General features: G+C 52.3%; 1 protein-coding gene across 2 annotated transcripts in view; it reads left to right on the plus strand.

The window, feature by feature from the left end:
- Positions 1–24447, plus strand: part of LOC119950571 (zinc finger protein 362-like) — a 56234-nt gene that overhangs the window by 20145 nt on the left and 11642 nt on the right. For both annotated transcript variants that reach the window (XM_038773102.1, XM_038773103.1), the window contains exons 4-5: positions 14738–15032; positions 16953–17177. In XM_038773102.1, coding sequence (XP_038629030.1) covers positions 14738–15032; positions 16953–17177 — 520 coding nt within the window. The remainder of the gene's footprint in view (positions 1–14737; positions 15033–16952; positions 17178–24447) is intronic.

The following is a 24447-nucleotide window of genomic DNA, read 5'->3' on the forward strand; positions in this document are numbered from 1 at the left end:
CCCCCATTAATCTTATTTATTTATTTTTTTTGGACACTAAGGGCAATTTAGCCTGGCTAATCCACCTAACCCGCACATCTTTGGATTGTGGGAGGAAACCGGAGCACCCGGAGGAAACCCACGCACACACGGGGAGGACGTGCAGACTCTGCACAGACAGTGACCCAGCCGGGAATTGAACCTGGGACCCTGGAGCTGTGAAGCATTTATGCTAACCATCATGCTACCGTGCTGCCCTAATGTCCGATCCACGGCCTCTCACCTCTGTCACAGGTGGGAGCAAGTTGGGTGGCATTCCCGGGTTGCTACCCACTCCTTTCTCTGTCCACTCTTGGTTTCAGGTCGCTCTGGGCTATGAAACTCTGAGGTCTCCAGCTCCTTTCCGAAATCTTTTCCATCACTTCGGGTGGTCTTGGGCCAGTGATTCCCAGGTATCGGTGAGAATGTTGCACTTTTTCCCAGGGAGGCTTTGAGGGCACTCTTCAAAGAGTTCCCTCTGCTCCCCCTGGGGCTCGCTTGCCGTGTTGAGATTTGTTTCGGGAATCTGGTACCGGGCATGCGGACAAAATGGCCCATTCCAGCCTCCAACATGTCTGTAAAAGTGCATGTTGCCACAGCAGCTCAGACATCCTGAATGAACCGTCACACACTTCACTGCCATAAAGTCTCAGACTAAGGGTGGGTTTTTCGGGCCCTGCCCGCCACCGGGGTGGTCCAGTCCTAATGAGTCAATGGGCTTTTGGCTGGGCCGCAGAATCTCTCACGGTGGGCCAGGAAATCCCGGCCGAGAGGATTCCTGTCATGAAATACCAGACATGCTGTAGTGTCTGAGCTTTACCACAGGAGGGCGCTCTGCTACAACACTACCCCAATAAGGTGCTGCATAAACACCACTTAAATCTTCTCAGATTTGAATAGAACACCTGAGATTGTAAAGAAGAAAGATCAGTTAGTTGATGATGCTTATTCTCTAAGCTCCCCCCCTCCCCACACGTCCTCCTGGTGTGCTGGTTGCATTGACATTTCACCCAAGTGACCACCATTCGCTTCCCCACTAATCCTCACTGTGTTTCCGTTCAGAATCCATAAACATCCACCCCAACAGCTCAGAAAGAAATACACACACTCCCCACCCCCCCCAACACATAAACAACCCCCCACACACACACCCCACCCCAACACACACACCCCAACACACAGACCCCACCCAGCCCCCCCACACACACCCCTACACACCAACCCCACCCAGCCCCCCCACACACACCCCTACACACACCCCCACCCCCACACCCCCCTCCACACTCCCCCCACACACACACCCCCCACACACACCGCCCCCACATACACACCCCACACACACACCCGACACACACATCCCCACACGCACCCTACACCCCCCCCACACACACCCCACACACACACCCCGCACACAGCCCGCACTCACCCCACACACCCCCGCACAGCCCATGCACACACAACCCACACACACCCACACCCACGCACATACCCACAAACACACCACACACACACACACACCCCCGACACACACCCCACACATCCCACACCCCCACACGCACCCCACACACACACACCCCACACACACACACACCACACACATCACACCCCACACAAACACCCCCTCCACACAAACACACCCCCACACACACACTCCACACACACACCCCCACACACACACCACACACACACACACCCCACACACACACCCCACACACACACCCCACACACACACCCCACACACACCCTCCACACACAGACACATCCCACAAACACACACCCAGACACCACACACACCATACACACACACCACACACACTACCCCCTCCCCCCACACACCACACATCCACAATACGCAGCATACACACACACATATGCACAACACACGCACCACACACACACTACACACACAGCACATACGCACCGCACATACACACACCATACACAAACACACACACCATAAATACACACACAATACATACACACACCATAAATACACACACCTCAGACACACACATCACTCAAACATACACATTCACATAAACCACACACAATTGAGACACACACACATGGCATACACACACACCACACACATCCACATGCACACCACATACACATGGACACGACACATACACATAGACACGACACACATACACAGCACATGCACAAACATACACATACATACACACACCACAGACACGTACACCACACACATCACACATATACAAACACACCACACACACCGACCACAAACATGCATACACTCACCACACAAACACCCACATATACGTACCACACACACACCACCCACTTACCACATGACACATCACACACACCACATCACACGTGCCTTGCCATACACACCACACACACAAACCACTCACACACCACACACTCCACTCACACACCACACACTCACACCCACTCACACTCAGCCCACACACACACATGCCACACTATACATGCGCACACAGACATATGCACACACATCACACATATACACCACACACCGACATCCACACCGACACATTCACAAACATACCACAAACACATACACACACCAACACACATATACACACACATACCACACTGCACATACACACACACTATACATATACACATTCACACACACTACAGGTACACCACACAGACACACACTCAGATACACACACAGACACACTCTAAACACACTTACATCGTATGAGCATGCATTTTTAAAAAATAATAATTTTAATTCAAATTGTCACATTTTCACAAAAAAGAAAACAGTAACAGAAAATTCTAAGAACAAAAAGAACAACCCCCCCCCCCCCCCCCCCCCCCCCCCCCACCGTGTATACAACAGAGAAAAAAATAAACCCCCCCACCCCCCGGGTTGCTGCTGTTGCCGACCTTTTGATTTTACCGTTCTGCCAGGAGATCTAGGTATGGTTGCCATCTCCTGAAAAACCCCTGCACTGACCCCCTTAGGGCAATTTTCACCCTCTCCAATTTAATAAACCCCGCCATATCGTTGACCCAGGCCTCCACGCTTGGGGGCCTCGCATCCTTCCACTGAAGAAGAATCCTCCGCCGGGCTACTAGGGACGCAAAGGCCAGAACACCGGCCTCTTTTGCCTCCTGCACTCAAGGCTCCACTGCAACCCCAAACATTGCGAGTCCCCAGCCTGGATTGACCCTGGATCCTAGCACCCTCGATACCGTCCTTGCTGCACCCTTCCAAAATTCCCCCAGCGCTGGGCATGCCCAGAACATGTGGCCATGGTTTGCTGGGCCCCCAGAGCACCTAATACACCTGTCCTTGCTCCCAAAGAACCGGCTCATCCTTGTCCCGGTCATATGAGCCCTATGCAGCACCTTAAACTGTATGAGGCTAAGCGTCGCACACGAAGAGGAGGAGTTCACCCTTTCCAGGGCATCCGCCCACGTCCCCTCCTTAATCTCCTCACCCAGCTCCTCCTCCCATTTACCTTTCAGCTCCTCCACCGAGGCCTCGTCTACCTCCTGCATCACCTGGTACACTTCCGAGATCCTCCCCTCTCCAACCCATACCCCCGAGAGCACCCTGTCCTGGACCCCACGCGGCGGCAGCAGAGGGAACCCCGCCACCTGCCGCCTGACAAACGCCCTTACTTGCATGTACCTAAAGGTGTTCCCCGGGGGGAGCCCAAACTTCCCCTCCAGCTCAGCCAGCCTCGCGAACTTCCCGTCTATGAACAGGTCCCCCAGCCTCCTGACACCTGCCCTGTGCCAACTCAGGAACCCGCCATCAATTCTCCCCGGAACAAACCGGTGGTTCCCCTATATCGGGGACCCCATCGAGTCCCCACCTCCCCCCTGTGCCGCCTCCATTGCCCCCAAATCGTGAGGGTAGCTGCCACCACCGGGCTCGTGGTATACCTCGTTGGAGGGAGTGGCAGCAGCGCCATTACCAGCGCCTCCAGGCTCGTGCCCACACAGGATGCCATCTCCATCCTCTTCCATGCTGCCCCCTGCCCGTCCATTACCCACTTACGCACCATCGCTGCGTTGGCAGCCCAATAATACCCACAGAGGTTGGGCAGCGCCAGCCCCCCCCTATCCCTGCCCCGCTGCAGAAACACCCTTCTCACCCTCGGGGTCCCATGCGCCCACACAAATCCCGTAATGCTCCTGTTAACCCGCCTGAAAAAGGCCTTCGGGATAAGGATGGGGAGGCACTGGAACAGGAACAGAAACCTCGGGAGCACCATCATCTTGACTGACTGCACCCTACCCGACAGAGACAGCATGTCCCACCTCTTAAACTCCTCCTCCATTTGCTCCACCAGCCTTGTGAGGTTTAGCTTATGCAAGGCCCCCCAGCTCCTGGCCACCTGAAGCTCCTCTCCGCCCTTTTCAGCGGGAGCCTCCCAATCCCCCCTCCTAGTCCCCCGGGTGTACCACAAACAGCTCGCTTTTCCCAAAGTTAAGCTTATACCCTGAAAAATCCCCAAATTCCCGGAAAATCCCCATCACCACCGGCATACCCTCCACCGGGCCCGCCACATACAACAAAAGGTCGTCCGCGTAGAGCGACACTCGGTGCTCCTCCCCACCCCGGACCAGCCCCCTCCAATCCCCCGACTCACTCAGCGCCATAGCCAGGGGTTCAATTGCCAGCGCAAAAAGTAGGGGGGAGAGGGGACACCCCTGCCTCGTCCCTCGGTATAGTTGAAAATACTCCGAACTCCTCTTATTCGTGGCCACACTCGCTATCGGGGCCTCATACAACAGCCTCACCCAACTGAGAAACCCCTCCCCAAACCCGAACCTTTCCAGCACCTCCCACAAGTACCCCCACTCGACCCTGTCAAAGGCCTTCTCCGCATCTAGCGCCACCACTATCTCCACCTCCCCTTCCACCGCCGGCATCATAATAACGTTCAAGAGCCTCCGTATATTAGTGTTCAGCTGCCTCCCCTTCACAAACCCCGTTTGATCCTCATGGATAACCTGCGGCACACGGTCCTCAATCCTCGTGGCTAAGATCTTTGCCAACAACTTGCCGTCCACATTCAAGAGTGAGATCGGCCTGTATGACCCACACTGCAGGGGATCCTTGTCTCGCTTAAGAATCAAGGAGATCAGCGCCTGAGACATCGTCGGGGGCAAAACCCCCCCCACCCCCCCCCCCCCCCCCTCCCTTGTCTCATTAAAGGTCCTAACCAACAGGGGGCCCAGCAGGTCTGCATACGTCTTGTAAAATTCAACCGGGAACCCATCCGGCCCCGGCGCCTTCCCCGACTGCATGTTCCCTATCCCTTTAACCAGCTCCTCAAGCTCAACTTTCGCCCCCAGACCCTCCACCCGTCCCTCCTCCACCCTCGGGAATCTCAGCCGGTCCAAAAAGCGCCCCATCCCCCCCTCCTCCGCCGGAGGTTCGGACCGATATAGTCTCTCACAAAAGTCCCTGAAGACCCCATTAATGTCTACCCCCCTCCGCACCACATTTCCTCCCCGATCCTTAACTCCACCAATCTCCCTAGCCGCATCCCGCTTACGGAGCTGGTGTGCCAGCATCCTGCTCGCCTTCTCCCCATACTCATAAACCGCACCCTGAGCCTTTCTCCATTGAGCCTCCGCCTTTCTGGTGGTCAACAAGTCGAACTCAGCACGAAGGCTGCGCTGCTCCCTCAGCAATCCCTCCTCCGGGGCCTCCGCGTACCTCCTGTCCACCCTCACCATCTCCCCCACCAATCTCTCCCTTTCTCTCTGCTCCCCCCTCTCCCTGTGGGCCCGAATGGAGATCAACTCCCCCCGAACCACCGCCTTCAGCGCCTCCCAGACCGTCCCCACTCGGACCTCCCCATTATCGGTCGCCTCCGGGTACCTCTCGATGCATCCTCGAACCCGCCCCTCACATCCTCGTCCGCCAGCAGCCCCACCTCCAAGCACCACAACGGCCGCTGGTCCCTCTCCTCCCCCAGCTCGAGGTCCACCCAATGCGGGGCATGGTGAGAAATGGCTATCGCCGAGTATTCAGCGTCTACTACCCCCACAATCAGCGCCCTACTCAAAACAAAAAAATCGATCCGGGAGTAGGCCTTATGCACATGGGAGAAGTATGAAAATTCCCTGGCCCTCGGCCTCGCAAATCTCTTAAGGATCCACCCCTTCCATCTGGTCCATAAACCCCCTCAGCCCCTTAGCCGCCGCAGGCCTCCTACCCGTCGTGGAACTGGATCGATCCAGTGGCGGATCCAGCACCGTGTTGAAATCCCCCTCCCCATTACCAGGCCCCCCACCTCCAAATCTGGAATCCGGTCCAACATGCGCCACATGAAACCCGCATCATCCCAATTCGGGGCATATACATTGACCAACACAACCCGCTCCCCTTCTAGCTTTCCGCTCACCATCACATACCTCCCGCCGCTGTCTGCCACCACACTCGACGCCTCAAACGACAACCTCTTCCCCACCAGGATCGCCACCCCACGGTTTTTTGCATCCAGCCCCAAATGAAACACTTGGCCCACCCACCCCTTCCTCAACCTAACCTGATCCGCCACCTTCAGGTGTGTCTCCTGAAGCATAGCCACGTCCGCCTTCAGCCCCCTCGGTGCGCGAACACACGGGACCGTTTGACCGGCCCATTCAGTCCCCTCACTTTCAGGTGATCAGCCGGATCGGAGGGCCACCCGCCCCCCCTCCCCCGTCGACTAGCGTCGACTAGCCATCACCCTTCCGTAATCCGCCACGTGCCCGCGCCCCCCCCCCGCTCAGCCCGTTCCCCACAGCGACAGACCCCCATCCCGACCCCCTCTACATGCTCCAGCTCCTTCTTGGCCATTCCAGCAGCAACCCGGTATTCCCCCCCCCCCCCAAAAGCTAGCTGCGTAACTCCAGTCATTGTACTTCCGTAAGTCAGCTGACTCCTGCTGACCCCGGCTGGTCCCGCCACCCCAATTACCTTCCCCAATGTCACACACCCATTTCCCCAATGCCGCCCCCGCCCCCTGCGTCTCCAGCGCGGGAGAAAAGCCAGCCCCCCCCCCCATCCCAAGCCCCACCCCCCGATCCAAAACACGGGAATACAGGCACATGACCCAACAGGGCCGCAAACCCCACCCAAATCCGCAACCAGTGAAATAATAAAAATCCCAACATAATATGATAATACACCCAAGTAAACGGATAACAGTCCCGAAAAGCAGACAAGAAAAAACAGAACAGCAAAAAAACATCGTCCAATAGAACCAAAAAGAAAAAAGCGAAAGGATATCAAGGAGGACAAAGACTCTGGGCTATGTACAATGTTCCCCAGCCCCCAGTCTTCAGTTCAAGTCCAGCTTCTCTGCCTGGACAAAAGTCCAGGCCTCCTCCGGGGAGTCAAAGTAAAGTTGGCGGACTTTATAGGTGACCCACAGGCGGGCCGGCTGCAACTGGCCAAACTCAGCCTAAACCCAGCCCTTCTCCTCGCCACCTCTGCACTCCAGTCCTGGTAGATCCGGATCTCCGTATTCTCCCACTTGCTACTCCTCTCCCTCTTCGCCCAACGAAGCAAACACTCACGATCGACCAAGCGTTGAAAGCGGACCAGCACTACCCTGGGCGGCTCGTTCGGCCCGGGCTTCCGCAGCAGCACCCGATGGGCACCCTCCAGCTCCCCGGAACGACCCCGCGCCCATCAGCGAGTTCAGCATCAGGACCACGTAGGCCCCCAAATCCGAACCTTCCAGCCCCTCCGGGAGGCCCAAAATCCGCAGATTCTTCCGGCGGGAGCGATTCTCCATCTCCTCCATCTTTGCCAACCATTTCTTGTGAAGCGCCTCGTGCGACTCCACCTTCACCGCCAGGCCCAGGAGTTCGTCCTCGTTCTCCGAAGCCTTCTGCTGCAGCTCCCGAATCTCCGCAGTCTGAGTCACTCCGAGCCTGTCCAGCGATGCCCTCAACGGCTCCAGGATCTCAGCCTTTAGCATTGTCTCTTCCCAATCTCCCTGTCTCTCCCCAATCTCCCTGTCTCCCCCCAATCTCCCTGTCTCTCCCCAATCGCCCTGTCTCTCCCCAATCTCCCTGTCTCTTCCCCAATCTCCCTGTCCCCCCCAATCTCCCTGTCTCTCCCCAATCTCCCTGTCTCTCCCCAATCTCCCTGTCTCTCCCCAATCTACCTGTCTCTCCCCAATCTCCCTGTCTCTCCCCAATCTCCCTGTCTCTCCCCAATCTCCCTGTCTCTCCCCAATCTCCCTGTCTCTCCCCAATCTCCCTGTCTCTCCCCCAATCTCCCTGTCTTTCTCTCCCCCAATCTCCCTGTCTCCCGCCAATCTCCTGATTTCTCACCAATTTTCCTGTCTCCTGCCAATCTCCGTCTCTTCCCAATCTCCCTATCTCCCCTAATCTCCCCGTCTTCACCAGCCTCCCCGAATCTCTTTGTCTTCTCGTAATCTCCCTGTCTCCCCTAATCTCACCGTCTCCCCATCAATCTCCCCGTCTCCCCCAGCCTCCCCGTCTTCACCAGCCTCCCCGTCTTCACCAGCCTCCCCGAATCTCTCTGTCTTCTCGCAATCTCCCTGTCTCTCCCCAATCTCTCTGTCTCTCCCCAATCTCCCTGTCTCTCCCCAATCTCCCTGTCTCTCCCCAATCTCCCTGTCTCTCCCCAATCTCCCTGTCTCTCCCCAATCTCCCTGTCTCTCCCCAATCTCCCTGTCTCTCCCCAATCTCCCCCCAATCTCCCTGTCTCCCCCCAATCTCCCTGTCTCCCCGCAGTCTCACTTGTCTTCCCCAGGGCGTGATTGTATAGCCTTGTGCGCCTGACTCAGTGATGCAACAAGATCTCCTGCGAGGTCTCTTGCGAGGTTTCCGATGCTCGGAGTGCCTCTAACGAAATCTCGCGAGATGTTGTGATCTGGATCTCGTCCTTACTGGGTGGAATGTAGATTTGTATATTTAGGTGGGCAGTTAGCCTCGCTTAAATATTTCTGCGCCGGAGTCTCCCAAGGCCCGGGATCAAATGACTGTGTCTGGGAGTACCTGCTGTGGCATCGTTTCACATTGATCCAAATGAACATGGGCCAGGCGTAATGGCACCTGATGGGCTGGGGGCCGAGTTTCAATTCCGGCCTTGGATGACTGTCTATGTGGAGGTTACACGTTCTCCCCGTGTCTGTGTGGGTTTTCTCCGGGTGCTCCGGTTTCCTCCCACAGTCCAAAGATGTGCAGGTTAGGTGGATTACCCATGCTAAATGACCCCTTAATGTCCAAAGATGTGTTGATTAAGTGGATTGGCCATAATCAGCGAATGGGGTTACAGGGATACGGCGGAGGAGTGGGCTTAGGTAGAGTTTTCTTTCGGAGGGTCGGTGCAGACTTGATGGATCGAATGGCCTCCTTCTGTACTATAGGGATTCTATGGTTCTATTTCATAATGAGCAAATCTTCGTCCTCATACTGGAAGAATTGACTGAGTTGGGTGCTATGCACGTCACACCTGTTGCCCTGATATTTCACATGGAGTAACAGTCCTTGTGGATTTATGGTTTGCAACACAGGACTAGATGTTTGGAATGGAGGAAAGGGGACAAAGCAATCGAGAGTGTCTGAACTGACAGTCCGTGCTCCACATCCCATTGGGAGCTGATTATCCGCTCATCCCAGAGGAAAACATATATCAATATATATTTTACAGTAGTGTTTCCCACTTAACCATTCAATTAAATAGATGGAAAATCATGGCCAGAAAATGCCCAGCTTCCTGGTGTGCACTCCCACATAGTGTTCACCTTGTGTTTACGTGTAGACTGCGGATTTACCTACTTCAGATCACCTCTCCATCAGATACCTGAACAGACCAGGTCATGTATAATTCAATCATAGCACTATACATTAGAATTGTGTGTGTGTGTGCATATTGTTTGTATATGTTTAAATTTGAGGTGCGTGTGCGCGTGCATTTATGAGTGTGTGTGTGTTTATGTATGCTTATGTGGTCATGGTGTGTTTATGTGTTGTATGTATGTATCTGTGTTTATGTGTTGTGTGTGTGTATGGTCTGTGTGTTTATGTATATATGATGTGTCTGCATGCGTGTCTGTGTTGCTTGTGTGTGTTTGTATCTGTGTGTTTGTATCTGGGTGTGTGCGTGTGTCTGTGTGTTTGCTATTGTGTTTGGGTGTGTGTGTTCTGTGTGTTCTGTGTGTTTTGGTGTGTTCTGTGTTTTGTGTGTTCTGTGTTTTGTGTGTTCTGTGTGTGTTTTGTTGTGTGTTCTGTGTGTCTTGTGTTCTCTGTGTATGTGTTGTGTTCTCTGTGTTTGCTGTGTGTGTTATGTTGTGTGTGATGTGTGTTTTGTTATGTGTATTTTGTGTTGTGTGTTATGTGTTTTTTGTTGTGTGTTTTGTGATGCACGATCAATTGTACAAAGACTAAGGTTGGATCCAACTGTGGCTTTATTGCAGTAAGATGCGTGGCCTCCCACAGCAGCTGGCGAAATGGCTGCTGGACAGAGGACATGCATATTTATACTCCTCCTGCTCGGCGGAGCAAGCGGGCAGGGGCTACCGGTGAACCTGTAGTACAGGTCCTACCTTACATCACCTAATACAGGTGTAACAGTGGTTTACCACATTCACCCCCTGTTAAAAATGAGTCCAGCGGGGATGGTGGGGAACTATACACAGTAGTGAATCTTTGTACAGTGTTTTATCAGGGGAAAAAAATGTCCTTTGAAAGTCCGGTGCCAATTAGAGATTCAACTGGTCTGGTGCCTTGACGTTCCGCTGGGAGTGACGTAGCGGTGGCAGCGATGTCGATGCTGGCCTGATGTTGGATGACTCCGGGCGTGTGCAGAAATCCTCTTCATCCTCTGGGCAGGGGAAGGAGGGATGGTCCTGGTGAGGTTAATGTTGGGAGCGACGGGGGAGGGGAGGATGGCGCTGTGCTGGAGAAGTGTGTATGGGTGGAACCTGCTGGCGCCAGGTCTTAGATGGAGACAGTATCGTGGTGGCCATTGGAGTACGCCACATAGGCATACTGTGGGTTGGCATGGAGCAATTGCACCCTATCCACCAACGGGTCAGCCTTGTGGAGTCTGACGTGCCTACGGAGCAGGACCGGTCCTGGAGCTGCGAGCCAAGTCGGGAGCGACACCCCGGATGTGGACTTCCTGGGGAAGGCAAAAAGATGTTCATTGGTTGTGTTATTCGTAGTGGTGCACAGTAGTGACCGGATGGAGTGTAGTGCATCAGGGAGGACCTCCTGCCAGCGAGAGGCTGGGAGGTTCCCGGATGGCCCTCCAAACCATCCCGTTCTCCCTCTCTACCTGCCCGTTTCCCCGGGGGTTATAGCTGGTCGTCCTGCGGGAGGCAATACCCATGCTGAGCAGGAACTGACTCAGCTCATTGCTCATGAATGAGGATTCCCTGTCACTGTGGATGTAGGCGGGGAAACCGAACAGAGCGAAGATTGTGTTTAGGGCTTTGATGACGGTGGCAGACGCATGGGATGGCGAAGGGGAATCTGGAGTACTCATCGACCACACTGAGAATATACATGTTTCGGTCGGTGGAGGAGAGAGACCCTTTGAAATCCACGCTGAGGTGTTCAAAGGGGCGGGAGGCTTTCACCAGGCGCGCGTGGTCTGGCCGGTGAGGCTTGCACTCCGCACAGACCTGGCAATCCCTGGTGACTGTCCGTACTTCCTCAACAGAGTATGGCAGATTGCGAGCCTTGACAAGGTGGTACAGTCGTGTGATCCCCGGGTGACAAAGGCTGTCATGTAGGGCCCGGAGTCGGTCTACTTGTGCGCTGGCACATGTACCTCGGGATAAGGTGTCTGGAGGCTCGTTGAGTTTGCCGGGACGATACAAAATCTCGTAATTATAGGTGGAGAGCTCGATTCTCCACCGCAAGATTTTATCGTTTTTGATCTTACCCCGCTGTGTGTTAAACATGAAGGCTACCGACCGTTGGTCAGTGAGGAGAGTGAATCTCCTGCCGGCCAGGTAATGCCTCCAGTGCCGCACTGCTTCAACGATAGCTTGGGCCTCTTTTTCGACGGACGAGAGCCGAATTTCTGAGGCATGGAGGGTGCGGGAAAAGAATGCCACGGGTCTGCCTGCCTGATTGAAGGTGGCGGTAAGTGCGACGTCTGATGCATCGCTTTCTACTTGGAAGGGCAGTGTCTCGTCTACTGCGTGCATCCCGGCCTTGGCTATATCAGCTCTGATACGGGAAAAGGCCTTTTGTGCCTTGGCCGTAAGGGGAAAGTGGATGGACTGAATGAGTGGGTGGGCCTTGTCCGCATAGTTTGGGGCCCACTGGGCGTAGTAGGAGAATAACCCCAGGCAGCCTTGGGGCAGTGGGGGAGGGGAAGCCCCATGAGGAGGCGCATGCAGTCGGGATCGTTCTGGACCATATAGCCGAGGATAGCTAAGCGGGTTGTGCTGAATGCGCACTTCTCCTTGTTGTAGGTGAGGTTGAGAGTGGCGGTGTGGAGGAATTTGGCAAGGTTGGCGTCGTGGTCCTGCTGATTGTGGCCGCAGATGGTGACATTGTCTAGGTACGGGAAGGTTGCCCGCAAACCGTACCGGTCGACCATTCGGTCCATCTCCCTTTGGAAGACCGAGAGCCTGTTAGTGACGCTGAAGGGAATCCTGAGGAAGTGATAGAGACGACCGTCTGCCTCGAAAGCGGTGTATGGACGGTCCGATTTACCCATGGGCCGCACGTTGCGGGGGCTGGCCAAGATGGCGGCGGCCTTGGGCCACACGTGGACTGAGGGGGGGAAGATGGCGGCACCCACTGGCCGCTCGCGGCCCCGGGAGGTGAAGATGGCGGCGCCCACTGGCTGCGCGTGGTCCGGGGAGGTGAAGATGGCGGCGCCCACTGGCTGCGCGTGGCCCCGGGAGGTGAAGATAGCGGCGCCCACTGGCTGCGCGTGGCCCCGGGAGGTGAAGATGGCGGCGCCCACTGGCTGCGCGTGGCCCCGGGAGGTGAAGATGGCGGCGCCCACTGGCTGCGCGTGGCCCCGGGAGGTGAAGATGGCGGCGCCCACTGGCTGCGCGTGGCCCCGGGAGGTGAAGATGGCGGCGCCCACTGGCTGCGCGTGGCCCCGGGAGGTGAAGATAGCGGCGCGTGGTCCAGGACGAAGATGGAGGTGCCCATTGTGTGTAGGTCAGGAGGGAGGAGGCGATAGCGGCGACTGCGCGGGCCTGGCACACCGCGGCAAAGTGCCCCTTTTTGCCGCAAACCTTGCAAATGGCAGTGCGTGCCGGGCAGCTTGGCGGGGGTGCTTCTGCTGGCCGCAGAAGTAACATCGGGGACCCCCAGGGTGCGCGGGTTGGCGTGTGGCGCAGGCGTACCGGCTGGGTAAAGCCCCGGCTGGGCCGGCTGTCTGTGGGGTCCACGAGGGATAGGAGGGGTGGGCCTGCGTGGCCGGAGGGGTAGGCCTGAGCATTACGTGAGGCGACCGTCATGGAGAGTGCTAGCTTTTTAGTCTCAGCTAGGTCGAGCGAGGCCCCTTCTAGCCGTCTTTGGCTTATGAGTTTGACCCAATCCCCGCTGCAAACGCATTGGAATGTTCGATGGCCGTAAAGCCTGACAGTCACAGTCCCGGACGAGTGTGATTAGGGCCCGTCAGAAGTCTTCTATGGACTCACCAGGGAGTTGAGAGCGAGTGGCGAGTACGTGCCTGGCGAAGAGTGTGTTCGTTTCCTGTGCGTAGTTTTCTTTGAGGAACTTTAGTTTTCTTTGGCGTCTGCGTAGCTCGGGGCGTCCTGGATCAGCGGAAACACGCTGGAGCTCAACCTTGAGTACAGGATCTGGATCTTCTGAGCCTCCGTCGGAGGGGTGGTCGCTGAGTTGATATAGGCCTCAAAGCAAGCTAGCCAGTGATTAAAGTCCTTTTTGGCGTCGCTTGATTGCGGATCCAGCTGCAGGCGATGTGGTTTGATTCGGAGGTCCATCTTTTAGAAAATCTTACTGCAATAAATTGATGCATGATCAATTGTACAAAGACTAAGGTTGGATACAACTGTGGCTTTATTGCAGTAAGATGTGTGGCCTCCCACAGCAGCTGGCGAAATGGCTGCTGAATAGAGGACACACATATTTATACTCCTCCTACTGGGCGGAACCAGCAGGCAGGGGCTACCGACGAATCTGTAGTACAGGTACTACCTTACATCACCTAATACAGATCTAACAGTGCTTTACCACATTTTTTAATGTGTTTTTTGCTGTGTGTTTTATGTTTGTGAGTTGTGTTGCGTGTGTGTTTTGTTTGATTGTGATTTGTTTGTGTGTGTGTTTCGTTGAGTGTTGTGTTGTGTGTGTTTTGTGTTCTGTGTGTTTCCTGTTGTTGTGTTTTCTGTGTGTGTTCTGTTGTGTGTTTTACTGTGTGTGTGTTGTGTATTTTATTGTGCATGTGTTGTGTGTGTTTTCTGTGAGTTTTATTGGGTGTATGGGTTTTGCGTGTTTTCTGTGTGTGTTATGTGTGTTCTGTACGTGTTGTGTGTGTGTTCTGTTTGTGTTATGTGTGTCTGTTTTCTGTGTGTTGTGTGTGTTTTCTGTGTGTTTTGTGTGTGTTCTGCCTGTTTGTGTGTGTTTCTTGTTGGCAAAATAGAATTTTAAGTGGCGGTGTCCCTTTAAAAGAAATAAATGTTGAATTCTCGGCATGCAGACTTTGGTCTCTGAAATTCTAGAATTAACAATGCTCCAAGTCTTATTTTTTAGATGCCATTCTGTTTCTTTCTCCCTACCACCCCAGGGCTCAGCTTATCTTCCCCCACTGCCACCTGTGACTCCATCAGTGTGACAACTCCTACCTTAGGCAACCAGGGTCGCCCCGAAGTCTCCTCTCCCAGCTTGATCTCCGGGCTAATCACCCATCACGGCATGGACCCCGCACACTCCAGCAAGAATGGCCTAACCAGCACCCTGAAGATTGAACGAGGCAGGAAGAAGATCAAGGGTGAAAACTGTATCGGGCCTCCTGTTCTCGTGGTGCCATATCCCATACTGGCTTCAGGCAACGAATGCGCCAAGGATGGGAAAACGTACAGGTTGGAAAATAAACGGTGGAACAGCCATTACACGAATTGAGACCTTCCCAGAGATGTAGGATGTCCGGATGAGGAGCAGTGCGGCTAGGGTGTGGGCGCACTCCAGTGGCTGCACCAGCCGATCATTGTCCTCGACGTCGATTCTGGGACGACGGGCTGAGAGTGGGCGTAAAGTCAGAGCTCAACCAGCAGACACGGCAGTTTAGAACCAGGGTCTGTTTTAGAAATGTTCAAAATTTTTAAATCGTTCTGAATGGGTCACTTTCAACCCAGTTGGCCAAAAATGTTCTTGTATTCCGGCAGGTCGAGTTGCTCATGATGCGACTCCTTCCCACGGGTTGTCGCAATATGGGAGTCCAACTTGTCCCACACCTAATAAGGCATGTTTCTCAACACCTGACATTTCCACTGATGACTAACAGGATTCATAGCATTGTCCAGCACAGAAGGAGGCTATTTGGCCCGTCATGCCGATGCAGTGCTCTATGAAAGACTTTCCAGCTAGTCCCTGCTCCTTCCACATAACCCTGCAAAGTTTCCGTTTTCAGCTATACATCCAGTTCCCTTTTGAAAATAACTGTCCAACCTGCTTCCATTACCCTTTCAGGCAGCATCCTCCTGATCCTAATTACTCGCTGTCAAAAAGAAAAAAACAATCTTCCCCTCGTGTTCTTTAGACAATTGTCTTAAATCTGTGTCTCTGGTTACGGACTCTCCCGTTCAATGGAGACTGGTTCCCCTTGTTGACTCCATTGAAACACCTCAGGAGTTGCCGATGTGTGTTAGACTCTTACCAGTGAGAGCAGGCAATGGGGGCCAAGGCACAAGACTCCCTCTTGTAGCTCGTCCTCAAAGAACAAAACTCTTTATTCCAGAGGAAACACTCCAGAATCGAGTTCAGCACACTCGCATATTGCTCAGCATTTTATAACAGGGTGCACCATTCTGCGGGGTGGCTTTGTATTCAAGAATAGAGCTCCCTACTATGGGATGGAACTCGTTTTAGAATAAGGTTCTTATTCAAGGGTGAACCGTGCCATTCCAGACCAGCTCGCTGTTGGATAACGTTGTATTCCGACGTTGATCTGCCTCTCTAGATCGCAAACAGTTCACTATTCTGACATAGATCTCCACTCCAGAACTGAGCTCCCCTGTTTAGAGCTTTCCACAACCCAGAGGAGGATTCCTTTTTCCTTGGCGCTGTGAGGCATTTCCCAGGTGACAGAGGTGACCAATGGCTGGGTGACCTGCTGTGGAAAGAGCACGGGAGGAGGGCCTTGCGCACCTGCTGCCCTGCTCAGGTGGCCCACCTTGATGTCCAAGATTCATGGTCATTCTTTATGTGTCAGCAATCGGAGAGACTATCGGAATGCAGCTTAAGTGTAATGAGGGGGGTCGCTGGGTAACAATCAGGTGCTAAGGGCAGCACGGTGGCGCAGTGGGTTAGCACTGCGGCCTCACTGCGCCGAGGTCCCAGGTTCGATCCCGGCTCTGGGTCATTATCCGTGTGAAGTTTGCACATTCTCGCCGTGTTTGCGTGGGTTTTGCCCCCACAGCCCAAAGATGAGCAGGCTAGGTGGATTGGCCACGCTAAATTGCCTCTTAATTGGAAAAAATGAATTGTGTACTCTAAATTTATTTTAAAAAAACAATCAGGTGCTGGAAGGTTGGCTGTTCTTGTTCTCAGCCACCCCTAGGCACCGAGGGCAATTGCAGCCTCCTTACTGCCCCAGGTAATGAAGAGACCAGAGTCACAGACTGGGAAGGCCATTTAAATGAGGCACGGACTGACGTTTGTCACCAAATCAGAGTCAGCATCTTCAAGAGAGCAGTTGAGGTCCAGAAAGCTAGTTGGGGTACATTGACTTGTAAGAATGTTTTTTTTGCTAACGGAATCCTGTTTCTGCCTCTGCCGCCCAGGTGCAAAATCTGCCCTTTGACCTTCTTCTCCAAGTCCGAAATGCAAATTCATTCAAAGTCGCACACGGAAGCGAAACCTCACAAGTGTCCGCATTGCTCCAAATCGTTTGCCAACGCTTCGTACCTGGCTCAGCATCTACGCATCCACTTAGGCGTCAAGCCCTATCACTGCTCCTACTGCGAGAAATCCTTCCGTCAGCTCTCTCACTTGCAGCAGCACACAAGGTGGGAACTATGTTCTTTGTTGAACTGTGATTCTGCCCTGATGAATTCGTCAGCGTGGTTACATTTGAATTCCATCACCTCTCTCTCTCCACCCCCCCAATCCTCTTTTTCTCCCCAGGTGGTCATGCCTTCTTCCCAATACTGGCTGCGATCATTACCTCTCATTTGGCTGGAAGTGGGGGGCGGTGGCGATGGAGGTTATAAAATCAACGTCGGCCCAAGTTAGTCTGCAGGACAAATGGCTCTGTCAAAATGGTGGAAGATATGGTTGGAAAAGGAGCTTGGTTAATTGGAAATAAGGTTCCCTGGGCCCAATTAACATCAAACTATTGATCCGATTTTTGACTGGACTCTCCCTATGCAGTAATGTCTGGTCTCCACTTGGCAGCATCTGACAGTGAGAAGCTTAAAATCAAGAGCTCCGGGTGTGTGGGAAATCACAGGTTATGTTGTTATGTTGAAACATTGCTGAGGACAGCCCTGTTATGCAGGGGAAAGATGTGATATGATAGAAACATAGAAAATAGGAGCAGGAGTGGGTCATTCGGCCCTTCGAGCCGATTCTGCCATTTAATATGACCATGGTTGATCCCCTATCTCAACATCATATTCCTGTGCTCTCCCCTTGAGGTCTTTCGAGGCTAGAAATCTATCTATCTCCTTCTTAAATGCTTTCAGCGACATGGCCTCCACAGCCTTCTGTGGTAGAGAATTCCACAGGTTCACCACCCTCTGAGTGAAGAGATTTCTTTTCATCTTATTCCTAAATGGCTTGCCCCGTATCCGGAGTCTGTGACCTCTTGATCTACATCAGTGTTCTTCAAACTTTTTTTCTGGGGACCCATTTTTACCAACCGGCCAACCTTTGGGGCCCACCCTGGCAGAGCTTCGCGACCCACTCCGGCCGACCTGCGTGACGCACGCCGGCCGACCTGAGCGACCCACCATTTTCTCTGACCTTGTTTGCTGCTGACAAAAATGGCGGAAATGGTTTTGGGTCCCTTTGGCCCTCGTACACACTCCTCCAATGGAACCTGTTGGATGAAGGTGAAGCCTTCCTGTGTCGGAAAGTATGGAGTCTCCATCTGTCCAAAGTTCTGCATTTTTTCCTGTAAAGTTTTATCAAATAAAACCCCCCCTGAACTTGTAATAAAAATGATTAAATTAAATGAATAAACCCCCCCCCCCCCCCCCCCCCCCGAACTTATAACACAAAAAGCTGGGACCGTTTAAGAAAATAGCGGCTGCACTGCGCATGCGCGCCCGATTATCGGCACGCGTGCGCATAGATTTTTTTAACTTCAGATCTTTATTGAAAGTTGTCTCTACCAGTGTACAAATCTTTCTCGAAACTGGGTTGTGCACAAGCTGCAACTAAAATTGTACATACAGCACCTCATTGCTTCAGTGAGGTAGGTGTACATCAGTATCAAAAAACAGGCAATTTATAAAGTGAGAGTTAGGAAAGTTGGCACAGATTTTAAAAGGCTTTTAAAAACAGATCCAACATAGTTTGTCCATTGGTCCGAAGGCCATCGAGAATCAGGATTAGTGTAAGCATGTTCATTGTTTTCAGAACATGTACCGGGATGAATTTCCCACTTAAGACCCAGAAACCAAAAGAAAACAGAACCACATTTCAGCTACAATGGCAAACAGGGTTTAGCTGGGCTGAAAGGGTTAGTATTCGGATGTATTCCCGTCAGCAAACGATCATGTTGAGTGTTCTGCAGGCAAAACTGCTTCAAATCTGTTGCAGCCTGAGACACCTTCAGCTCACAGCGCGGTTGCTGCACCATCTTCCTGGAGGTGCTCAGATGGGGCATGCAGCTGGGGGCCTCCGATCCCCTTGAATACCCCCATGAGTTCCATTCCGGAATGGGGACCTGTACAAACAGCGCCAGCCCAAGGTCTCTGAGGCGAAGGAGTTGAATCCCAAAGCCTCAGGTACCTCGGAAACCTGCACATTAGAGTGAGGCTGACTGCCTTGCTCTAACATGGAGATTTGCTAAAATGTGATTCACATCACAATGTATCGGGATGGGGGTCCTGGTGGGGCAGAGCTGAGGGTTCGGGAGCGATGCTCTCTCTCAGGCGGACTCCGGGCATTTTCCACTTTCGCTCCCCGCATGCGCATGTGTGCCGATGATCGTGAGCGCATGCGCATGGATTTGCGCCATCGGGAGCGCCGCGGAGGACCGCTCCACGACCCTCCCGACACCCGCCCGCGACCCATTTGCGGGTCGGGCCCCCGACTTTGAAGAACACTGACCTAGATCACCCTAAACCAGACTTTTAACTTTTTCCCCATAGAGAGTTCTATTTTAGTGCTGTGACTTTTAATGACATGACTTCAAGTCAAGTTTAAATCAGATGAAAATATAACGTTTGTTCACACAACACCCCCAAATGTAAATGGAACAAAAAACACTCTGGGCATGATTCTCCCAAAAGGGATAAAATTCCCGTCGCAAGTCCCCTAGTGGCACTGTGAGAAACACATGGCTATTCAACACCACACCCGTTAAATAGGGGCCTGAACAGGGAATGCGCGACCGAGGCCGCACATAACCCCGTTTTGTACAGTGGGGAGCTCTGCTCACCAAAACTCCCCACTGTAGTGAGAGATTGGGACTCCATTTTTAAACCCGCCCCCCCAAAAAACCCCCCCCAAACCCCCTCGGTTGGCAACCTCGGCCTGCTTGTGTGCGCAAAACAATGCCAGCTCTGCACCTTGGCAGTGACAACCTGGCAGTCTCCCTGCCAGGTGGCACTAGCAGTGCCAGGGCACTACCCTGCCCAAAGGGCATGCAGCTGGGGGCCTCCGATCCCCTGGAATACCTCCATGAGTTCCATTCCGGAATGGGGACCTGTACAAACCGCGCCAGTCTAAGGTCTCTGAGGCGAAGGGGTTGAATCCCAAAGCCTCAGGTACCTCGGAAACCTGCACATTAGAGTGAGGCTGACTGCCTTGCTCTAACATGCAGATTTGCTAAAACGTGATTCACATCGCAATGTATCGCGTGATTGCGTTGAATCTCGCGAGGCGCTACAAGCCGGGTAGATCCCGGGAGTGGGACCTCCCAGTTTTCAACGGCCAGGCTGCGCAGTGGCGAACAGCTTTTTGGGCGCAACGTGGCCCTCACTCTTTCACATGCACACAGACACACGCGCACACACACAAAGAGTACACACACACATGTGTACACACAGACACATGCGCACACACATGTGCACACTGACATGCATGCTCACATGAACACACAGACACATGCATGCACGCACCCACATGCACATGCACACAGACACGTGCAACACGCAGACACGTACGCACACACAAATGCGTGCTCACTCTCATGCACACGCGCAGACACGAACACATGAGCACACACACACATGCGTGCACGCACACACAGACATATGCACACATACACAAACACACACACAGCGGAATCTTTGCAGGTGAAAACAAGTAGCCCCTCTTTCTCAAACAAAACACAAAATGCTGGACAATTTCAGCAGGTCTGACAGCATCTGTTAAGAGAGAAAGAAGAGAGCTAACATTTCTAGTCTGGATGATTCTTCGTTAGAGCCCCTCTTTCTATCTCTCTCACTCAGTCATTGCCTGGGTTTAAAAAAAAACATTTGTTAAGAAAGTTTTCATTATAATCGGAATGACTCGAAACAGAAAAATACAATAGAAGAGAACAAAAAAACAGGCAAAAACACACGCAGCGCCTAATTAATTTAAATACAAAAACTAACCTAAACCCCTGAACAGCTGACGGTGACTAACTCCTTTAAAAAGGAAATAAATGGTTGCCATCTTAGACAGAACCTCTCCACCGACCCCCTGAGGGTGAACTTGACCTTCTCCAAATGCAGAAATGACATTAGGTCACACAGCCACGCAGAGGCACTAGGCGGAGTGGGAAACCTACAACCAGACATAACTTGCCGCATAACAGCGAGGCAAAGGCGAGGACATCCGCCTTCACCCCAGACTGTATCACCGGCGGATCTGACACCCCAAATATGGCCACCAGAAAATCCAAATCTACATGGAGTATCTCTGATGTGGTGTCAAAGAATGAGGTGCAGAAGCCTACCAGTTTGGGACAGGAGCAGAACATGCGTGTATGGTTACCGGCCCAGTAGCACAGCGCTCAGACTTATCCTCAACCCCAGGGAAGAACCCGCTCATCCTAGCCCTGGGGCAAGTGCGTCCTATGCAAAAACCTTAAACTGAATCAGACTCAGCCAAGCACAGGAAGACGTGGAGTTGACTCTATGAAGAGCCTCACTCCACTCATCACCATTAAGAATTGAACCCAGTTCACCATCCCATTTCGCCCTCACAACACTCAACGGGGACCCCCCCCCCCCCCCCCCCCCTGTCAGGCTTAGCCAGAGACAAAATCCTCTTCATCAAGGTCGAAGGTGACACCAAAGAAAAGGAGAGAAAAACTATACTCGAAAGATCACGAATTTGGAAATACATAAAAGGACTGGAAATGGGCAGCTGGAATTTCTCAGCTAACTCCTTAAAACTGCAAACCTTCCCTTCATGAACAGGCCGCCAAACCGCTCCAAACCCTTATCGTCCCAAAATGTAAACGTTGAGTCTAAATGAGAATAGGAAAAGATGATTACTATATATGGGGGCTAGCGAAGACAGGGAAATGAGCTGGAAATGCTCCCGCTACTGCTTCCAAATTCTCAGGGAGAAGACCACCTCTGGATTTGAAAACAATCTAATGGAAAAAAATGCAACAGTGCAGTAACTATTGCATGAATACTAGAAGTAGTGCAGGAGTGAGCTTCCATTTGACCCCCTGTGGACCCTGGATCGCTATATTACCACAATATTTTCTTAAATATTGGTTACCGAACAATAAAACAAAAAATTGGGACGGGCCAGGCCCCACAATTGTCTGTCCCTTTGGAGCATAACTCCATGGAATCTGGGAGTCCCACCCGCCCAAATAAAAGAAGATATCAATTTGTTGACCTTAGTAAAAAAGGATTTGGGGAGAAAAATGGATAGACACTGAAAGTGAAATAAAAATCTCAGGAGTACGTTCATTTTAATAATCTGAACCCTACCCACTAGGGATAGGGGGGAGGGTGTTCCACCTCTGTAAGGCTACCTTTACACCACTAACCAGACTGGAGTCATTTATGAAGTGAGGCCCAGCTGTGGTCCACCCGGACTCCCAAATAAAGAAAGCTTGTCTTGGCAAGATGAACAGGTAAGGGGCTTTCCTCCCAGGGGTTTGACTGGGGAGCATTCACCCTTGCCTGAGTTTAACTTGTACCCAGAGAAGGAGCCAAAAGTGCTAAGCAACTTCATTATGTCGTCCATGGAGGGTACTGGGTCTGCATTATAGTCGTCCGTGTAAAGGAACATCCGATGCTCCACCCCTCCCCGATTAATACCCTTCTACTTAACAGAGGACCTCTGCATTATTGCAAGCGGCTCTATTGCCAGAGCAAATAAGAGTGGGGGCAGTGGACAGCCCTGTTTTGTGCCCCTATTCAGAGCGAAATAATCAGGGTTCAAAGCATTCGTACGAACACTGGCAGTAGGGGTCTTATACAAGAGACAAATCCAAGAAATAAATTTACGTCCAAAACGAAACCGCCCAAGAATCTCAAATAAATACTCCCACTCCACTCTATAAAATGCTTTTTCGGCATCCAGAGATGCAATCACCCCAGGTTTGGACACCGAGGAGGGGAAAAGGACAGCATTTAAGAGGCGATATATAGTGACTGACAATTGTTGACCATTCGCGAAGCCCGTCTTATCCTCAGATTATATTTGGGGGGGAAGGCCACAGCTGAAGAGACAGCATCTTGGCCAGTAGCTTGATGTCTGCACCCTGTCCCTCCTGAGTTAAGCTGCTCCGAGGACTTTTATGGAATTTAATCGGGAAACCATCCGGACCGGGGGCTTTGCCAGATTGCACCAATCCAATACAGTTTAAAATTCCATCAGGGTGTAACGGGAATTCTAGCTCACTGCTCTTCTCCACCTCAAAAGTTGGGGTGGGTAGCCTGTCCAAAAAGTCAGACATGTCCGATCCATCCACAGGAGGCCCCGATCTTTAGAGATTTCAGTAAAAAGATTCAAAAGTCGCATTAACCTGAGAAAGGATGGAAACAAGGTTACTGTTTGAATTGCATATCTGTGTGATTTCCCGGGCGGCCGTCTGCTCTTTCAGAAGGTAAGCCAAAAGACGAGTTGCCTGCTCCCTATATTCATAGACCATATCCCTTGAACGTCGCAATTGGCTTACCGCCCTGTTAGTCGACAATAGCTCGAACTGTCCCCCCCCCCCCCCCCCCCCCCCCCCAAGGACCACCTTAAGAGTCTTCAAAGCATTGAAGGTGAGACTGACTTGGTTTTGTTAAATTTTATATAGTCCTCGATGGCAGAGGACATACGCTCACAAAATTATTTTATCCGCTAATAATGTTGTGTCTAACCTCTGTGTTGGATGGGGCCGGACTCTAGTGATAAATCAACAATGTGTAGGGCATGGACTGAAATAGCAGCTTGGGAACACTCAGCCTCCACCACTGAGGGGAGGAGACACTAATCTAGAACAAAAAAAAAAATCAATCCGCAAATATAATTGATGGACATGCGAAAAAACCGAAAACTCTTTATCGCTTGGGTGCAAGAAGTGCACAAAGCACTGGCCACACCCGATGGAGCAAGAGATTTAGGCTTGGACCGCTCACATCTATGGTCCAAGACACAATTCAGGTCCCCACCTAAAATAAGCTGATGCGAGGATATTAATAAAATTTGTATCATCCCAGTTGGGGGATGTAAATATATTTTTTTTTTTTTTTAACTTTTTTTTTTTAAATTTTTTTAAAATTTAGATTACCCAATTATTTTTTCCAATTAAGGGGCAATTTAGCGTTGCCAATCCAACTACACTGCACATTTTTGGGTTGTGGGGGCGAAACCCACGCAGACACGGGGAGAATGTGCAAACTCCACACGGACAGTGACCCAGAGCCGGGATCGAACCTGGGACCTCAGCGCCGTGAGGCGGTTGTGCTAACCACTAGGCCACCGGGGGATGTAAATATTATCCATGACCATCAGGGTGCTCACCAGGGAGCCAAAGACAATAGCATATTGGCCGTTGTTATGGGCCAGGGTTTAGACAACCCCAAAGTGTATCATGGAGTTCACCTGACCCATAACTTTTAATAATTGTGGTTATGGGGAGAGCACGGGCCTACTCTG

The sequence above is a fragment of the Scyliorhinus canicula genome, chromosome 16 (genome assembly GCF_902713615.1).
Source record: "Scyliorhinus canicula chromosome 16, sScyCan1.1, whole genome shotgun sequence".
In the NCBI taxonomy this organism is placed as follows: Eukaryota; Metazoa; Chordata; class Chondrichthyes; order Carcharhiniformes; family Scyliorhinidae; genus Scyliorhinus; species Scyliorhinus canicula.